General features: G+C 33.0%; 2 protein-coding genes across 3 annotated transcripts; one reads left to right on the top strand and one right to left on the bottom strand.

The window, feature by feature from the left end:
- Positions 1 to 5,428: 5,428 nt before the first annotated feature.
- LOC140874776 (protein S-acyltransferase 11-like) lies at positions 5,429 to 8,201 on the bottom strand. Of its 2 annotated transcripts, XM_073278169.1 has the most exons (5): positions 8,105 to 8,201; positions 7,324 to 7,546; positions 6,736 to 7,034; positions 5,715 to 6,188; positions 5,429 to 5,645 (listed from the first exon to the last, which is right to left on the bottom strand). In XM_073278169.1, exons 1-4 carry the CDS (start codon positions 8,144 to 8,146, stop codon positions 5,727 to 5,729), a joined length of 1,026 nt encoding a protein of 341 aa, XP_073134270.1. In that variant the 5' UTR covers positions 8,147 to 8,201; the 3' UTR covers positions 5,429 to 5,645; positions 5,715 to 5,726. The 2 variants fall into 2 exon arrangements, with proteins under 2 accessions (XP_073134270.1, XP_073134269.1); XM_073278168.1 differs by having other exon boundaries at positions 5,429 to 6,188.
- A 3,656-nt stretch (positions 8,202 to 11,857) lies between these two features.
- On the top strand, positions 11,858 to 12,940 carry LOC140871761 (uncharacterized). The gene is made up of 2 exons (XM_073274453.1): positions 11,858 to 12,322; positions 12,578 to 12,940. The coding sequence occupies exons 1-2, from the start codon at positions 11,858 to 11,860 to the stop codon at positions 12,938 to 12,940; spliced, it is 828 nt and encodes a 275-aa protein (XP_073130554.1).
- Positions 12,941 to 20,541: the final 7,601 nt, after the last annotated feature.

A 20,541-nucleotide genomic window follows, 5' to 3' on the forward strand; every position in this document is an offset into this window, starting at 1 on the left:
ATGTTAATTAAAATAGGCTTAGCATTCTCAATACACAATGCCATTTATATTTATCAAATCTCTTTGTCTTTCTTTTTTTTTCTTTTTATCTTCACCCATCTATCAATCCATCCATCACAACTTCACAAGACCACAAATTTGAAAATATATTAAATAAATGAAGTAAATATTCTACACGAGGACAAACGGCTAGCTAGCTAGCCATCTATCTTTGTTGGAACTTGGAGATAATTATTTGACAGCCAAAATTATGTCGGGAGAATTTATAAACTCGATGTCCCTACTCGTAATTATTCTACTTCCCCCTTTTATTTTTATTTTTTTAATTTCGAAATCCGTATACATTGTGAATTTTTTTGATCGACTTTTGCGAGTTGAAGCTAAATAACACAATAACATGATCAGATGAAATGATAAATTTTCAATAAAAAAAACACGGTTGTTCTTTTTAAATTTCGTTACCATAAAACTTGAAATTTATAAGATAACGAGAATTAATCATGCATATAATTATCAACGAAGGTTTCTATATATTTTACTGAAAGCACACAGAACTGAAAATATTTAGGGTGTTAAAAGAGAGAGACTCCCTTTATAGACGGGCGGGGAGTGGAAGAGATTAACAGACACAGAGCTTTACAATTCCCCATTCATTTTATTGGACAATCCGCCAGGCAGGCCATGAGATGACCTTGCAGCTTCCAGTTAACAGCTGTTTCTTCCCCTTTTCTCAGTATATTATAATAATATACGTATATATATACTGTATCCATGCTCCGTATACACAACACACCGTTATGTAATTTTATAAAATGGTGGTTTTTTTTTTTTTACCCGCAATACGATACGTGCATATGAATTAAAATTTTGTTTGTTTGAGTATTTTTGTGTGAAAAATATGTATTATTTTATTATGATATGATACTTATAAATTAGATATGATTTGAGAAAAAAATTCTTGCGAGAGTATATGGATCTCTTGTTTGAATCATCCATGAAAAAATGTTAATTTTTATGTAAAAAATATTACTTTTTATTGTAAAAATAGGTCTCACGGATAAAGATATGTGAGACCATCTCACAAGACATCAACCCATGATTTTATTGAGATATAATAGAGATAAATTGGAAAAAAAACAGAAGAAAAAAAATGTACGAAAATTACTAATAAATCACACAAACCAAATTAGATAACAATCCGTAAATACGAAAATTACTAATAATTCACACAAACAAAATTAGATAACAATCCGTAAATGGTAAACACATTTTGTTGTCATATATATGATATATCCAATTTAGTTAATTTGACATGTTCAAATTTAATAATATAGTATAAATTATGATATTACAAGTAATAATAATGAAAATGTAAATAAAGCTTATTTTTGTACATGATTACTTATTTACTTTCATTCGGTGACCGGCTATTAAGTTATACGACTAGCTGCTAGGCCACATATGTGCTATAATTAATTATTTCCTAAATGATTGCTATCCATGGGAATTTTTTTTTTATTTTTTATTTTATATATGTGATCAAACTTTGTTATAATTGAATATGGAATCCTTATCCACTAACATTACATAAGTTTTGTAGGATGTTTGAATCCAATTATGTAAATTAATGTGAATTAAGATGAATATGTATTTGCGAAAATCATGAATATTAAATTCTTTTTCTTTTTTTTAATGAAAAAATAAATTTTTATAATTGAGTTTTGATAGGGGCGGCCCTAGCCCTTGGCAGCCCGGGCACGCGCCCAGCCCCAAAAAAAAATTTCAAAAAATTATTATATATTTATTTATTTATTTATTTATATATAAATATTATATATTATGCTCTTACACAAAATTCATCCACATAAAAAAATGAATTTGAGTTTTTAATTTTAAGAGTTTCAATAATAATTTGCTCTTTTGTTAGTTTGTGGCAGCGTGCGATTACTTGAATTGACTATTAATAATTTATGAATTCAGAATTAGATAAGTACAAAATTTACGATTCAAGGTATGAATTACAAGACTCTTGTTCAATTTTATTTTATTTTCGAATTTTGATATATTGTTTAATCTTATTTTGATTTAATGTTTTTGTTCACATTATTTTGGTTTACTGTAAAATGTTAATATTGTTGTAATTTCACATAGATTCTGAAAATTCGAGGATTACAGGTCTGAAAATGAATATTTTTCCTATGATCGTGGTTGCGTATCAAACTTTATTGACTATTCATGTGACTGTAGCATCAGTTGAGAAAAGTTATTCCAATTTAAAATTATTGAAATCTTATTTGAAAACACAATGAGTCAAGAAAAACTGAATGATTTGTCGATCCTCTGCATTAAAAAAACATATTGAAAGATATATCTTATAACGACATAATTGATAATTTTGTTTCAAAAAACATAAGAAGAGCTAATTTTAAATAATAGTTTTTGTTGATTAAATTATTTGAAAGAATTATGTAAACCTTCTTTTATTTATGTACTTTATTGATTTATGTATTTTGGTTTATTTTAATTATGTTATTTGAATATATATATATATATATATATATATATATATATATATATATATATATAGAGTTCTTTTATGATGTTCAACTCTATATGCCCAACTCCATGCCCACCATGTACAATATGTGATAAGTCAACTCATCAATTGTGTTGGTCAACTTACATATTGTATATGGTGGGCATGGAGTTGGGCACCATAAAAGAACTCTATATATATATATATATATATATATATATATATATATAAACCTTATTGGGAAATGAATGTAGATGAACTATACGTGTCATCGACATTAATTAAATTATTCATCGTTAATTGCTAGTAATGGCTATTATATTTTATTAAAGAATTAATTGGTGGCTGTTAATTTCTTTAAGCTGTGAGCCAATGTCATTACTAATTTAGAACCTCTGAATCTTCATTTTCGTAATGGTACGTACGTAGCGGCGAGAGACTGAGAATATATTGGAGCTTCACACATTGTTTTCTCGTTTTGTTTTGTTTTTAATCTGATTAATCACTATATTCAATAAATCCGTCAAAACGAACTGACGAAACGAGCAAATCTACAACTTACCAAAAGCCTCCTATTGGCGGGCCGACTTGTCATTTGGATAGGTTGGTCCACAATCCACCACTTGAGCAACTCGATCAATCATTTGGATGGATTGAGACATCACCAACTCAACCCACATATTTGATATTCGTTTTGATAACTCTAATAAGTAGTATGAAATAATGTGTGGTTGAATTTATACATAAAACTACGAAATATGACATCATAAATGTTGGTGAGAAGAAACAAGATAAAATTTGAGTGTAGATTTCAACCTAGCATATGAGTATTATCCAATGATAGATCTAATATCTCATGATTTGCCACGTCAACAATATATAATTAGTTACGCCTCTGTGTAAAAATAAGAATCATTGGATGCATGATTTGGATATTACACCGAACCAGTTATAAATCATATCAAAGGAATGCTCAATTATTAAATATAATTTTGAATTAGTTTTCCTTACTATTCTAGCTAGTTATTTGACTACACATATATACATGCAAGTATACATGTGTGCGTGTATAATATGTATAAAGCTCTCTTAATAAACCTCAGATCTGTCAGGCCAATTGCTGGAAATTGAAGAGAATTTTCAAAGTTGAAATAATAGAATTTCCCGTGACGGTGGACAATATGGGATCCCATGCTCAATTTGTATCAATTGCTACTTTGAAAAGAAATATGTTGCAGAAAACTTGTCTTTATACAAGTATATATATGGTTTAGCAAACTATACCTATGCATGTATATACGCAAAGTTGTCAAAATTAGGTAATTGTTCTCGTGGGAAAAATGTTGATTTTTTTCCATAAATAATCACTTGAAGAATTCCAATTTTTATTTAATTTTGTGAAGAGAAATCCTTTTTTTTTTTTTTTTCAAGTCAACATTTTCTATCATTTGCATGTCGAAATCTAGGTTTGGTAATTCGTGTGTGTGTCTATATATATATATATATATATATATATATATATATAAATGATACCCTGCACCCTAGGTGTGCAGGGTAACATGAGTATCGCATACGTGGCGGTTCATGATTGGTCAGCCAGTTTTTGTAAAAAACAATTGTGTGGTTGTGGGCGCGCCACGTAGGCAGGTGCCCACAGGTGTGCAGGGTAAGGGTGTGCAGGGTATCATTACTCTATATATATATATATATATATATATATATTGACGTGAAAACCGCAACCGCTACTTTGAGGTGCACTCTGGGGTAAACCCTCGGACTAACGCAGTAGCTTGCAAATTATGCTGGTCAGGTAAATCACACTAGGCAAGCCCTGTGTGACAGGCTAGCCCAAGAAGGTGTTGGTAGAAGGAATCGAACTCCTGACTTATGGCCAAGAGTTCACCTATTCCACCAACTTGAACATTCCCTTGAGGGCGTAATTCGTATATCTATTGTTGTAAGAGGTAACATGTCAAACATAAAATAGAAAATATTTATTAAACAAAATAATCTCTTTAACTTACGTTTGAATTGATGAGTTTAAAATTTATAATCTTATTTGTCTAAACAACAACAAAAAAATGAGAATAACAAAAATGAATTTAAATATATTTGGAATCTATCAATTCAAACTCAACCTAATAACTTTCTTCTCGACTTGAGACCTAATTACCCGGAGTCCCTGACCATCACCAAATTTGAAGATTAACTAATTAAATCGAAAATTCAAAACATCAACCAGATGCAAGTTATAACAGCCTTGTCTTTGAACAAAATTAATAAACAAAATTTTAAAATAATCATTTTCACCTCGAAATCTTAAATTTAAGATATCAAGTACAAATATTTTTAACCTTAAATCAGGAGAAATAATGACGACTGAGGACTCTCAAAGCTTCCAAAAAATGGATTCCTGAGATGTCTTTTTTCAAAATAGTCGACTAGATATGTTATAATAATGAGAAAAACATTGACGTCTGAAAATTCTGATACACATTTTGTAGGAAAAATTAGCACGATCCTACTAAGGGGGGAAATATACCTAAGCATTATCCCCCAAGCAAGCTCCACGATAATGGACATACATTTAATTCTTCCTGTCGGAAATTAGAAATAAATTATTTAGATCTCATTCCAAAGCACGTGAGGGGACATCACTACGTTTATTTTTAATAATCTTTAAGAACGAAAGAATACATTCAATAAAATATTATATTGCATACAAATATGTTAGCTTGAGGAGAAAGGCGGAAGCCATCATTCCAACTAGCAATTTGCAAGGATACCACTGGAAGATATTGACTCGTCTACTTTGCACTTCATTCAATATCCCATATAGATCAAAATAAGAACAATAAAATCATTTATATATAGAAGAATATGAATCCACTTTTATATCCCAATATGTTTCGACGGTTTCCAGAAACATTAATGCATATGAAGTCGTTGATATTGAAATCATTGTACATGACATTTGTAGAGTTGGGGGAGGTACACAAGGTTACAAAATCAATGGCTGCTCATAAGAGTGGATTATGACTCAGATGACTCAAGCCATGGATAATAAAATTACAGAACAATCGTTCTTATTTCTTGTATCGTTCTTCGCCTGTGATGGAATTTTGGGACAGTTAGGAGTTGCAAGCTCATGCAATCTATAGAAAAGATACTGACATACCTCAATAATAATTCATTTCTCGTGACTTTTTCTTGATTTCCAATAACTTGGCAAATTCGATGTTGCTCTACGCGGACAACCAAGAAATATGAAAATATTTTGGCAGTCCCCTTCTGCAGTTCCATCACTGTCCACACTGCTTAATTGACTCAAGTAAGTCTTGCCTGTGTAAATGTAACCGAGCTGCTGCCACAAGAGCACACTCAAACCAATCCCAACTGAAAAACTTGCGATGACGAGGTAAGCCAGAACAAATCCTCTGGCTGGTAGAGACACCACTGATCTTAAGAAAGCAAGAATGTTCTCTTTTAAGACATAAATGGATTGTTGGCCAGCAGGTTTTTGATGAAGTGGTGGCCAGATATGGAGTGTCGCGTATGAAGTCATGATGAAGGTATAACAAGTACTGATGACTGCAGATATTAGGAAGAGAATGAAGCTCCGGTGATTACCCACGCCAACACAGTTACCAATCTGCGCTGAAGGAGAAAAACTGTTGATATGGCAATTGACAATTGATCTTATGAGAAAACTGATTGAAAATTCAAGCACGCATGTATTTCTTTCTGGAAATACTTCAAATTTCAACATCTTCAGCGATGTTAGAACAGAATGTAGCAATTCTCAAGAATCACTGGGTGTGCTTCACGGGTGCTAACGTCTACCAGAGTACTTAATGGGATCATCACTAATTTGATCTTCTCTGTAGTCAAGTTAAAATTACTTCACTGGTACTTGTGTGTTGCTTTGAGATTAGACGAATCACATATATCATCTCGCTAAAATAATATATAAATACTGTTCCACAAATTTATCTATAGCAGCTAAAACACGAGTTATTATCTCCTAATTAAAGGAAAATGCAGTCAAAAGAACAAGAGTTTGTATTCAGCTTTCTTATCTTCACTACTCCTGTGCAGTCAAATTTTACATATATGTCTCCACCAGTCAAGTGATTTTTTCTTGTCGAGGAACAAATATAGTCCAATATAAATGATGATGATTGCTCAAGCTAGCTTACAAAAGGACAGTGATGGTCCATGTCCAGTACACAGATGCCACATGAACGACAATGGTGTGTCCTGGGTGATTTTGGCTTTGAACAATACCGACAGAAGGTAAAGTCCTCCAGACCACCTTTACCAACTGTAGGATAGCTACCCCAAATTATCATAGGTTGAGCACCAGCAGGTCGAAATGCTGCAAGAGAATATGCAGATAAAGTACATGTAGCCAAGATGACTGCTACCATAAAGTGGAAAACGCCACAATAATAACTGATTGAGAACACTACGGGATATACAGCCCAAATGCCTCCACCTGTGCCACAAAGGGAATATGGTTTATATTGATGTGAATGGATGTAAAACTTGCTAGATTGACCAAATGTAGCAGAAACTGCAGAGGAAAAAGAGAAGAAGCCATTGGCTGGAAGGTTGATTGATATGATTCAGCATGCTTTTATATCGAATAAACATAGTTAAATGCACATGAATTCTGAGATACTAAACAAAAAATTCCAGGTTCGTAAAATATTGATTCGTAAATCCTACATGGCCAACAAGTTAGGCGGAGCGAGTGTCTGAGTCAAGGTATGGGCAATGCTTACATATAAAGAAAAACAGATACCCGAGGACAACATAGACAAGACACCGGTCGCTCGGAAGTCTCCATCGGAAATACTTTTGATCCCGATTCAAATTTCCCTTCGTAACAGCTCCACACCAGCCACATTTAAAATCAGAGGTATGAGGTGAAACAGCAACATTAAGTCCACAACCCCAACACTTCGTTTCAATTTCTACATTAACAGATGTGGAGCAATCATCCACCTGCAATTAAGCAAGTGAATTTAGGAAAAAATTCAATATCATAACATCTACCACAGCCACTCAATCTTGATATCCATAGTGGGGGGAAAAGAAGATTCTATAAAATTTCAATTCAGATGCTAGCTGCTAAAAGAAAATTCAGAACTAAAATAAAAGGTTTTATAAAAGAAAATATTTATCTTGAAAGAGTAATCTTTAGGGCATTGACACAACATAAGGCATTTAACAACCAATTTTTCTCTCCATATTTCTTTCCCATTTAGTAACAGCGAACTAAAGTAACTCCCCGGCAAGCAAATATAAGAAATGACATCTACTGAGTTCTCCATAGCTCAAAAACCTTTTACACATCTCCAAATCGGCAATCATATATCCTAACCCAAAAGGAAAACCAGAAGTAAAAGATAACAGACCTGAGTACAATATGATAAAAGAGCAATGAAATTCCATTATAATGATCATACAACTGATCAGCACCGGATATGATGCAAGATATGGGCTACAAACTACAAACTACAAACGAAAATTAGGGCTAAATCATTGTTTTCTCCTTCATACCACCGGTACGACGTCGTTTACGGGGGAGGCTGCGAAGTCCATGCTTCAAAGATTTTTTTTCTCCGGCAGTGATTAATTTTTGAAATAATAATTAAACTTCAAGCCTCAAGGTACTTCGTTTGAAATCACATGTTACTAATTTATTGATAGTTTATTTTATTCAATATTATGTTAATTTGGTTATATTATTTATCTATCTATTAAATATTTATCTTACAATAATCAAATCATTATTTATTTATTCCACTTCAATCAAATTATTGAAATTAAATTACTATATTATATTTAATAAATAATATTATTCAAATTTTATTAATTTTTAAAAGAACAAGATGTTAATCTATCATTTAATTTAAAATTTAATCAATCAAATCAAACAAACTATTATTTATCAATCAAACTAAATAATATATTAAATATTATTTATTTTTTTATTTTTTTATCATATTAAATTATTTATCTCTATATTATTATCTTATATTTAATTTCAAACGATAACTATATATATTATATATAAACACTCGGCCAGTAAGTCTTATATATTTCCATTTTTTACATATTTAAAAAAATAATACTTCATCTGTCTCATATATATTGTTCTATTTTTTTTCACACAAATTAAAAAAAAATTATTAGAAAAGTAAATTTTATATAGACTTTTTATTTTATCCCTATTTAATGTATTAAAAAATAATTGCACAATTTTCAAGGTGTAGTTAATAGCGGTATATTAGTAAAGAAGTGTAAAAAAATATTACTAAATATGATATATAACTATATATTTGGGACAAACAAAAAAGAAAACATGAACAATATAATTGGGACAGAGGGAATATAATTATTAAAAATATTGGCAATTTTCAATGCTAGTTTATGATTATTGCGTAGATGATTCTTTTTGGAGTTGAATTATTTACTTGTAAATATGGAAAACAAATCATAATTATGTTGCAAAAAATTGTACTTGCTTGCTCAATTTTTCAATAAACAATTTATTAATTATATTAAAAATATTTATAATTATACTTTATTTTATGAGATAAATGTTCTTGTAAAAAAAAAATTTTAAAAAAATGTTATTGTAATTTTGTTAGTAGGATGCCCGCAGTCCAGCCCTTCGAAAATAGTCATATTCACTAGTGTATCAGTGCATGCAATAGCCCTTTGAAAATAGTCATATTCATTAGTGTATCGACGCACGCATTGCATGCTTGTATTATATATATTTTAATTAATTTGATTTATATTCAAATATGAGTAATATTAGTTGTAAAAATTACCGATGACTAAATTGAAATTTGAAATATCGAACTTTAGAAAAACAAAAAACAAAAGAAAAAAATTGTAATATTGTGCCATATAAGGGTAGTTTTGGCAAAAAAAAAAATGATGGTATCCTCTTTTATCTGATAGACAGATTATTTATATATTATAATATAGATATAGAGAAATTCCATTTTGTTAAACTAAACCCAACTAATGGGCAGCATGCCGGGGGCGCTAGTCCATGTGGCATCCACATGGCGACCACAGAATTTTTAGAGATAATAGCTAAAATAATCTTGTAAGTTTGCTTATTTTGTGTTTTGGTTCTGTAAGTATTTAATTTTGAGTTTTGGTTCTGAGTTTAGTTATATTTTGGTTGTTAGTCCCTTTTCATTTAAGCAATATTTTTATAACCAAACCAGTGATCAAACCGATCTAACTTAAAAAAACGGTTCAACTGATTGGACTGTTTTAACCGGACGGTCGAATCGAAAAATCGTTTATATAATATAATTAATTAATAATATTTTTTAAATTATAAAAACCTAAAAAATTTATATTAATAGAAAAATATATATATTTATCGTAGTTTGAAAACTAAATAACTATATAAATATATTCAAAAAAATTATAAACTCTAATATTAATAAATAATATTTTTAATGAAGAAAAATTTTCAAATAATCATGTATATATATAATAAAATATTAAATTAAGGTTTTAAAATAAAAAACTAATTTTTCAAAAAAATTTGAAAAATTAATTTTTCGGTTCTTGACCAGTTCTGCTGATTAAACAGTTAAAATGGTTTTTGAGAGTGTTTCAGATCAAATCAATGACCGGTTTCGGGTCGAACCGATCGGTACAATCCGATTTTGAAAACATAGCATTTAATTGTTGATGCCACAACAGACACATCATCATTTCTCAATGCCACTTAAGCATTTTTAGCTGTCACGTCATCATTTTCTGATGTCACATCAATACTCTATGAAGAAAGGACTAAAAACCAATTATAACCAAACCCAAAATTAAATACTTACAGGACCAAACACAAAATGGACAAACTTACAAAAATATTTTAACTATATTCCCTCATTTTTAAGTAATATAAAATTAATTATGGGAATAAAAATTTAATATTAGTTAAAACCTCTCTTAATAATCGTTCATATTTTATAATTTCAAGTCCTCAAAAAAAAAATTTGAAAAAAAAGTCCTCAAAATTTTAAAGTACCGACCAATATAATTTGATTGTTAGAGTTAATTAAATATTTTTTTGGGTGGGTCTCATAGGAGAAAGTTTCATGAATAGAGTGAAAAGTAATATTATTTTTATGGATTTAAAAAATTCATCTCAGCAATTTTTTGTGTTAATTTTTTTACCCTTCGTATAATTAACATGGTAATAATTTATTCAAAATTTAGATTGCTTATTGTTACTGATCGAATCTATAGGATATTAACCTATTGAGACTAGGTTATATGACTTTATTTTATCGTATTCTCTTATTAAAAATTTTTCAAATGAACTCGTAACACAGAGTTTATGCAATGTACTTATCTGACTAATCGACATGATTTGCAAACTATTATGTCAATTAGTCTGAATTTTACCCATATCAGAATGCATTGTGGTTGAAAGAACATGTTGTGCACATGTTTTTTAAATTATTTCCTTATTCCATTCAATTTCTATATTTATAGTTTTGCCTTTCTTAGAACAAGTTTTAAAATTGGTAATATCAGTTATATCTTGATTTGAAATATTTGATTCTGATGATATATTGTTTTCATGCTTTGTAGGTTCTTATTTATGGAAATATATTGAAGATCTATTTATAGGAGTGCTTGGACCGAGAGAGATGACAAGAACGACAATCAAGAGATCAAGAGAGTGAAACGTAGAGAGCAAAATACATAGAGAAATTACTGAAGAAATTCTAGAGTGTTGAAGATCTATCATTGAAGAATTTCTGAAGAGATACTACTGCTACGTTGTGTTGCCGAGTAGTGTTGGAAACACTGAAGAACACACGAGTAAAATGTTGTTCAGAAAGTGTTTCTTTGGTTTTCGTTTTTCGGTTTAGAACTTCCTATTGATGATTTATTCTAGTTTTTACTAGTTTTTAGGAAGTTTTTTATTTTCTCAATCTGTTGAGAAAAGTAGTTTTTCATAAAACAATCGCTAGTTGTTTTTTTGTAAACTGATTTAATTTTCTAGTGATTATTTCGCCATGAGGCATTGTACAAGTACTTAGTACTTGTGCATAAATATCTGTGTGTTATTTACTTTTACTGTTAGTTAATTATTCTGCTGCATAGTGTTATCGTGAAGTGTTGACAACACTGAAAGATAACACACACTCGAAAAGTTTTCTGGTATTTCTGTGATTTCATACTGTCCAAACCTTACAATTGGCGTCAGAGACATTCACTTGACGATATTAAGTGTGATTCTGTTTTTGTGTTTGACAGGACATCACAATGGAGATACCTTACTCAGGAACTGCTCAACGTCCTCCAATCTTGGATGGATCCAACTATTCTATCTGGAAAGTTAGGATGCGTGTCTACATCAAATCGATTGATGAAAAGGCATGGCAACATGTGTTACAAGGCTGGAATCCACCAAGGAGAACTGATGGAGAAGAAGATTTTCTCCTCAAACCAGAAACGGAATGGAATACCGATGAAACTGCTGCTTCGAATATGAACAACAAAGCTCTTAATGCTATATTTACTTCTCTTGATTTTAATATGTTTTCACTTGTAACTAACTGTGTTTGTGCTAAACAGGCTTGGAAAAAACTTCAAATGCACTGTGAAGGATCCGATAGTGTGCGTCGAACCAAAAGAAGGATTATCACTACTGAGTTTGAAAATCTGAGAATGGAAGAAAGTGAGACAATCGATGATTATGAACGCCGCTTGAGGAAGATCGAGAATGAGGCAATTGATCTTGGTGATACTATTTAAAATGAACGCTTGGTGAGCAAAGTGTTGAGATCACTGTCGGAAAGATTTCAAATGAAGATTTGTGTCATTGATGAATCAAAAGACACATCAATTCTGGGATTGGATGAATTGATGAGTTCACTTCGAACATATGAGCTAGAGATGAATTTTGGAAAAAAGGACAAAGGTAAGTCTATTGCACTTCAAGTTTCTAATGACTCATACAATGATTTTGTTGATCTGACACAGGGAGTCAACGAGTTTGACTTAGGAGATGATTCGATCGCCTTTCTTACCAAACAATTTGGTAACTACTTGAAGAGAATGAGAGATTATAAGAAACCTGGTCAGAAACCCAAAGTTTTGAATGCTCCTACTGTTGGAAAACCATTGAGGATTTGCGGACCAAAACAGAATACCATTCCTTCAAAGAGTCAAAATCACTTTCAGAAAGAAGGAAAAACACTGAATATCTCAAAAAAGTTTGAGTCTGTGAAGTGTCATGAATGCACAGGCTTTGGTCACTTTGCTAATGAGTGTCCAACAAGACTTCGCAAAGGAATGTGTGCTTCCCTAAGTGATGATGAAGATGAGGAAGGAACAGAACAATGATAAGAAGAGACTCACAATGCCCTTTCAGTTTTGGTGATGCAGAAGAAACACAGTGCTATCACAGGTGTCACAACACTTGGTCACAACACTGACCAAAAGGTACTTTGTCTGAATGCATCTGTTTCTGGAGACTCAAATCAGGAAGCTGGTGAAGTAGAACTTTTTTGGGATAATTCTCAGAAGATGTATGAAGAATTGTATAATGACTGGATATTAAGGAACAAGTCAAATTCTGCTTTAACAAAGGAGAACAGTAAACTGAAAGCTTCAGTGGCTAGACTTGAAGTTGTTCTGAGCAAGAAGGATTTAGAACTAAGCAAGGTCAAAGAAGAGCTTGGAAGAGCCAATGCAACTCTCGCAAAGTATAATTCAAGCAAGACCAAGTTGGATTCAATTCTGATGATGGGAAAAGATGATAGAGCTGGTCTAGGGTTTCATAATAGCAAGTTTGAAGTTGGGGAGTCGTCACAAACTATTTTTGTCAAAGAGAACAGTAACTCTGCTAGTGTTCCAATTGCAATTCCAAAGGAAAAACCAATTCCATTGAAGACACAAGCTCCTATTCAAAGGAAAAAACAAAGGAAGCGTATGTTTGTTTGTCATTACTGTAACAAACAAGGTCACATCAAGCCTTACTGTTATAAGCTCAGGTATGACTATATGTACTGGAATACCAGACAAGTGTTGCCATCGGTGTTGCCAACACTGAACCAGAACACTGCCAGGATGAAAAATACTGAGAAAAAGGTTTGGGTAACAAAAGCTAAATCCAGTTATAATGTTGTTTATACTTCCTTGAAAACTAATGTTGCAGGTCATTGGTACTTCGACAGTTGTAGTTCACGCCACATGACAAGATTAAAGAAGTATCTTTCTGACTATGTTGAACGGGATAAAGGGAAAGTGACATATGAAGGAGGAGCCAATGGAAAGATTGTTGGAAAAGGAACTTTGAATGTAGAAGGACTGCCTAAGCTTCACAATGTTCTACATGTTGAAGAATTAAATGCTAATCTTATTAGCATTAGTCAACTTTGTGATGATGATCTTTATGTTAAATTTGATTAGAATTTATGTCAAGTATTTGATAAGAGTAATTCGTGTGTTTTGACAGGGTCTATATCATCGAACAACTGTTATCAACTTGGAGAGGAACTTGCTTGCAAATTCACCAAGGTTGATGAATTGAATTTATGGCATCAAAAGTTGGGACATGCCAACTTCAAAGCACTGAAGAAATTAAGCCAGTATGATGTTGTACGAGGAATGCCAAATCTAACTTCTGGAGTTCCATATGTGTGTGGAGACTGTCAAAAAGATCTGAAGGGGAAAACACTGAATATGAATGAACAGAGTACAGAAGAACAGGATGATTTTGAAGATGAAATACAAGATGCTGGACATAATGTACCTAGAAAAATTCAAAAAAAACCATTCTACTTCACAAATCATAGGAGATGCACAAGGAAGGATGCAAACCCGAAGAAAAGAAAAAGTTGATTATCGAAAGATGAGTAGGTTAGTGTGCATGACTTCCGCATACTCTCAGGTAAGACATTCTTGCTTTGTGTCTAGTATTGAACCAAAAAATATTGATGAGGCTTTAAAAGATGAGTTTTGGGTCAATGCTATGCATGATGAACTTGAACAATTTGTTAGGAATGATGTGTGGATCTTAGTTCCTCCACCTGATCATAGTAATATTGTGAGACCCCAATTCTAATCATTTAATCAAGAGTTAATCCTATCGAGAACCATTCAGAGTTCAAAAGATAAGACATCAAATGAAAATAAAAAAAAATTATTTTTCTTGTGAACAGTACTGCGCTCGATCCTATAAAAATCCAGGATCGAACGCACCATATTCCTGAAATCTCTGCCGAGAAAAAAATAAGTATCGCGCTCGATCCGGCAAAAAGTCAGGATCGAGCGCACCATTTTGTGCAAGTCTCTGCCTCAAATAAAAAGGGGCCGCGCTCGATCCCACGAACTCGTGCGATCGAGCGCATGGTCTGCCCAGAAAATCTAAAAATTCAGAACATGCACTTCTAATCAAATCATCAATTCAACTCAATCTAGATGCTCATAATTCATAAACAACAACATGCAACCATGCTTAAACATCATTCAACATACATGGTAGTTCTAGAGTTATACATTTTTTCGTGAAGAGAACATGCATCGGTTCTAGGTTCGACACAAATACAACCTAAAACAAAAGACTAGATTGACATGCTCTTCCGTTCTAAACCGAAGTCTCACTTATAATCTTCGATCTCAATCTATCCTTGTCGTCTTTGACTCGGTCCTGCCCCACCTGTTGCCATGCACACATACAAAAAAAAGACAACAGCCGGATAATCCGGTGAGAATACAATTCCCAGTAAAAGAGACAACATGCTATATCAAAATAAACATATCAAACATGATATGCATCAATTTACCTTGTATATCAACTTCAAATATAATTCAAGTACTGAATTAAAATGATATGCATGTCTGTAAAACTTCTGGATTATCAGACTCAGATAATCAAATGGAATTCTTCTTTCTTTCTTTCTTCGGTTTGGGATCCCGAGGTTAAAATATCCAACAATCACACCGACTACCCTCTCGAGATGGACGAGGCATATTTTAATCCTCTAGACTCCGGAGCATTATAGAGAGTGTTCTCAACAATTAGTAAAAATCTGCTAACCAATGTCACTCAACTATAATCACCAGATCGTCTAATTCAAAACGAATAATCATTCGGCTCAATATGAATGCATATGTCATCTCATGCATTCAATCATAAATTCAATAACCAATTCAAATAAGCATTCAATCATGATTTCAACTAAGCATTCAATCATGATTTCAAATAAGCATTCAATCATGCAAGTATGTGATTTTTTTGGAACACTCGAATCCAGTCTAATTCGAGTTAATTGTTCCATTCAATTCTAAGTCGTCTTTTACCTTATTCGCTTCGAAGGTACTTCAATCGACTTCAATCTTCCAAACTGACCAAAGCTGTTATCTCACAACTCTGCTGACTTCAATTCAATCTATCAGAAGAATTCATAAGGATCAATATCGACATCAAAAGTTCAATCAAACTCGATACGATCAAAACATCGAAATGATATCCAAAACTCAAACTGACGGCATAACGGCTATAAACTGATCAAACCGAAAACGCAGACAGCAATATATCATTTCAATAAACTCAATTCAATCAATTCATATCATTTCCAATCCAATCCCAACACATCTTAAAACTCCAATTTTTGAAAATAACTAGAAAATTCATATCAATTCCGATCGTCGTTAGATCTTCGAACCGTCTTAGATATACTATCACAGTTATCTCATAACCATCCTCTCCGAATATCAATCAATTCTAAAGACATCCAAAAATTCAAACCTCGTAGAAATAAGAGAAACTTACTTCCAAACGGAGCACTCGACGTTGTGATCGCAGATATCAACTTCAGATCAAATTCCAACGGACGGATCAAGCTAAAATCGAAATCACAAAAGCTTGGAAGCTTTTCTCTCGCCTTCAATGGAGATAGGCGACTTGGAGGAGGAAGGGGGGAAAATGGAGAAGACTTAGTCAAGTCTCTAAGTTATAAAAATTCTTCCTTTTGCGTTTTAGTCCCTAAAAATTCGAAAATTGCATTCTAGTCCCTGATCAAAATCGAATCGGCCCTCGAATTCTGAAATCACTTAATATCTCAAATAACATCAATTAAGATAAAAATGGGGCGTTACAATTCTCCCCCTCTAAGAAAAGATTTCGTCCTCGAAATCAATTACAGTTCTATCTCGAGGTCGAGGATAGAATCACAGGACTGCAATAAGAATTAACATCTCGGAACTAAATCCAAAATCTGCTTCCAATCAATCTCTGAATCATCCGTCTCAATCTGTTCGACATCTCAACAACAGGAGAAAGTCAGAAACTCTAGTCGATTAATTCATCAACATTCCGTCCGTCTATCAAAAGTCGTCTCATCCTCGTCAGAACATCCTTCCAATTTTAGTCACAATTCGAATCTTCTTTCGTTCTAACTCCTGTGACACATAAAGTTCATATCAAAGGAAGGAGATCTCCATCTCTCCTCGTACAACTTTCAGAAAGGTGCTTTCAATAATCATCTGATCGCTATCATTGTACGAAGTTTCCACAAAATCAAGAATTCTGCCAACTAGTGCTAAGTCGAGCACTACAACTCATGGCAATTCCTCTAAAGTTCGATTCAACTGATCTGGCTGTACGTCGTTCTGAGGGTATCGAATCGAAAATAGTTGAATCAACAATAAAAAGTCTCTTCTAAGCCTATGCCGAAAGAACAATTACATCAAGGATCTCTTTCTAGACTGACAGACTTCGGCAATTCATGACATCTGCCATCCTCTGACAAGATATCAATTCTCTCTTCTTCATCAAATCATTCTGAACAGAAAACTGTAACGGATTCCCTCAATCTACCAATCAAAACAGACAGTAGATAAAATAAGGATAAATTCTTCGGTTCGAAACATCAGTTGCTGCATTCACTCCTTCAGTTAAAAAGATTCAAATCAGAAATCTCAATAAGAAGAAAACCAAGTACTGCAAGATCGTTAGTACTGAAACTCAGAATACAAAAGAGCGGATAATCCAAAATTCCATCATCAGATAATACGATCAAAGAAATTTATTCGGTCCGATCAGAATTCAAACATCGAGATTAGTATACAACTGATCGGCGTAAAATTCTGAAAATATTGTAGAAAGCTCTGTACGATCATTACAATTCTCATAACCAGAAAACAAGAAATTCATCAATAAGAATTCCTAATTTCAACTAATACTTCTGAGAGATTCGGTCAACAGAAAATTCTTCAACAATACAGGAGTATTCGTCAAATCAAACGGCCTGCCAAAAGTTTAAAACGGCCAAACCTCAATTCGGAAACGATTCTGAGAAAGTTCTCTTCACGAACTTCCTGAAGATAAAATTCGGATCCCCATTTAGTGTCGAACTCGTTCTGACAACCGGGACCAATCTAGAAGTTCATTCCGAACAACTTTAGTCGTTCAATAACCACTGGCACATCAACCAGTTCAGGTTACAATCCAATACATCAACTGTAAAGCTTCGAGAGTTCGTTCATACTATTCTGTAACAACAGTCATTCAACAGAATAAATCAAGAATTCTTAGAATCGAGAATTCTTAACAGGGGATTCCATCACTCGTTCAACGATACTCAGATGACATCTCATCTCGGACTCACAAAGTAGCCTTGCTACGAAAATCATCAAAATGTGATCCCAATTCCATTCTGAATCAGAATAGACTGTACAACAGAAATTTGGATTGTTCTCTCTCTGACTGCTGACAGTTCAAAATATCAGAAGCCATACTTCGAACTTCATACTTCATCATCCTCTATTCGATCTGATTCCTCAATTCATCAAACATCTTCCGATCATCTGGAAGAACTCTGAATAAACTTCAAAGTGCCAATCTCTTGATACTCTGTCTCAAACAGAAACATCTGGCACAACAAAAGTTATTCGCTAATAAGACATCAATATAAACCTGAAACTCAGATTATACTCAGATCTGATCTATCTTCACCGGATTCTGAAAGGTCGAATCAGATTCCAAAGCGTTCTCAATCTTCTCAATCAACTCTGGTTCGAAGTCGAATGAAGAAGTCAAGACAAACGTTCCATCTGTTCCAGACTCTGTCAGAAGTGCAGCAATCATCTGTCAAAGAGGACAACTGAAGTAGATAAAATAAGATCAGATCATTCAGTTTAAAAATCTTAGCTGTTACAATCAATTCTTCGGATAACAATAGAATTCGCATTCAGATTAATCGTCCTCTATAACTCTCTTTCCCAACTCAAAATCAGTTCGAACTGCGAAAATCAAAACTTCTATCTTCCAAGATCAGAACAGATTACTGAAATCTTCCAAGCAAATAAAATGATGCTAGATCTTCCAAGCAAGAAGATCTTTGTGAGACTCAAATCGGAAACTAACATTGCGTCTCGAGCGTCTTCAACTTCGTCGATGCTCAAGTTAACAAGGAGTTCTTCTGAACAAGAATAAGTCTCAACTCTCAATAAGAAGGAGTGCAAAGCACCGAAAGGTCATCAATACCGAAGAAGTCAATAATACTGAGGTGCTGGTCAATCTCTCTTTCAATTCAATAAGAACTGGTCTCAAAGATATAAACTAAATAGAAGAACATAATCTGATGAGTAATCGTCTTCTCAACAATAAGAATTCTTCAAAGGATTCGCGATAGAATTCGCTAAATCCAAGCATCTTCAAATTCAGATAAGGACGTCGATCCAGATCAATTCATAACAGCTCTAGTCTCGAGGTATTCAATAAAATTCCATCTTCCTAGATAAAAGATCGAGGAAAAATACAACTCGGTCTCACAAGATTCAGACGTCAAAAGAATAGCATAATTGATCGGCATGAAAATCTGCGAACAATACTTAAAGAATCTGAAAGATCAATACGGATCTTCGAAGGACAAGAGATTCATCGATAAGAATACTCAAGAACTCATTTACAAATCTCCGAAAGATTCGGTTCAAGGGACTCATAAACATTGCAGATGCAATTCCAATTCAATCTGTACGATTAAAATTCAAATCGGTCGTACCTCGTTCCGAATTCGATTTCTGAAACCTCTTCCATTCAGATTATCAGTAGATGATGTCTGATTTAAAATTAATTTTGAACTCATCCTCTCGACTCGGAGGTAAATCTGGAATCTCAACTAGAACAACATCAGCAAACTCAACAACTCTGTTGAATCAATCAACATGGCTGATTGAAGACATCATCTGCATACCTCAAACATTCCTCCGCACCTTTCTGTAACAAACAGTAATCGACAAATTACAAGAAGGAATTCTTAATTCAGGAATTCTTACCGGAGGAAAAATCCATTCGTCTATCATCTCGGATCCGAATCTGGCAATAATCTGAAATCAACCTCGGTTGCCTTGTACTCGATTAATATACTACATAGATAATATAATCAAAATCTGATAACCGAAGATAGTACTGTTCAGTACAATCAACTCCCATCGAAACAAAATTCAAAATTTTGAATTAATTTCACCGCAACTAATTCAGATAGACAAAAGTAGAGGAAACATCAATCTAACTTCTCCACAAGAAGAAAAGTTGCATCAATATCTAACAACAAAAGAGTCGAAAGACTAAAATCAACCAGTTACCTGCTTCGTCATCGTCAGGAGCAGTTAGAGTCTGTGAATCCTTGGTAAAAGCAAGTACTAAAGTCTGTCGCAGAAACTCGGATTTAACAAACTCTACGAAACGACCAAACCTTGTTTCTCTAAGGCTTTCTTCTTTGTTATCCACCAACTTTTCGCAATGTCTTGCAGTTGGTAACCAACTAACTGAATCCGTCATTTGTCGGTGTAGTCTAAAGAATCAAACAATTGATCAAATTCCTCTAACCATCTTTCACACAAGAATGGCATTCCCAGAATTATTCAGAGTCAACGGTTAAAATGACTGAAACTCATCAAAAATTCTTCAATCAGTGCCAAATAGCTAACCATCTGAT

Source organism: Henckelia pumila, chromosome 1, assembly GCF_033568475.1.
Source record: "Henckelia pumila isolate YLH828 chromosome 1, ASM3356847v2, whole genome shotgun sequence".
NCBI lineage: Eukaryota > Viridiplantae > Streptophyta > Magnoliopsida > Lamiales > Gesneriaceae > Henckelia > Henckelia pumila.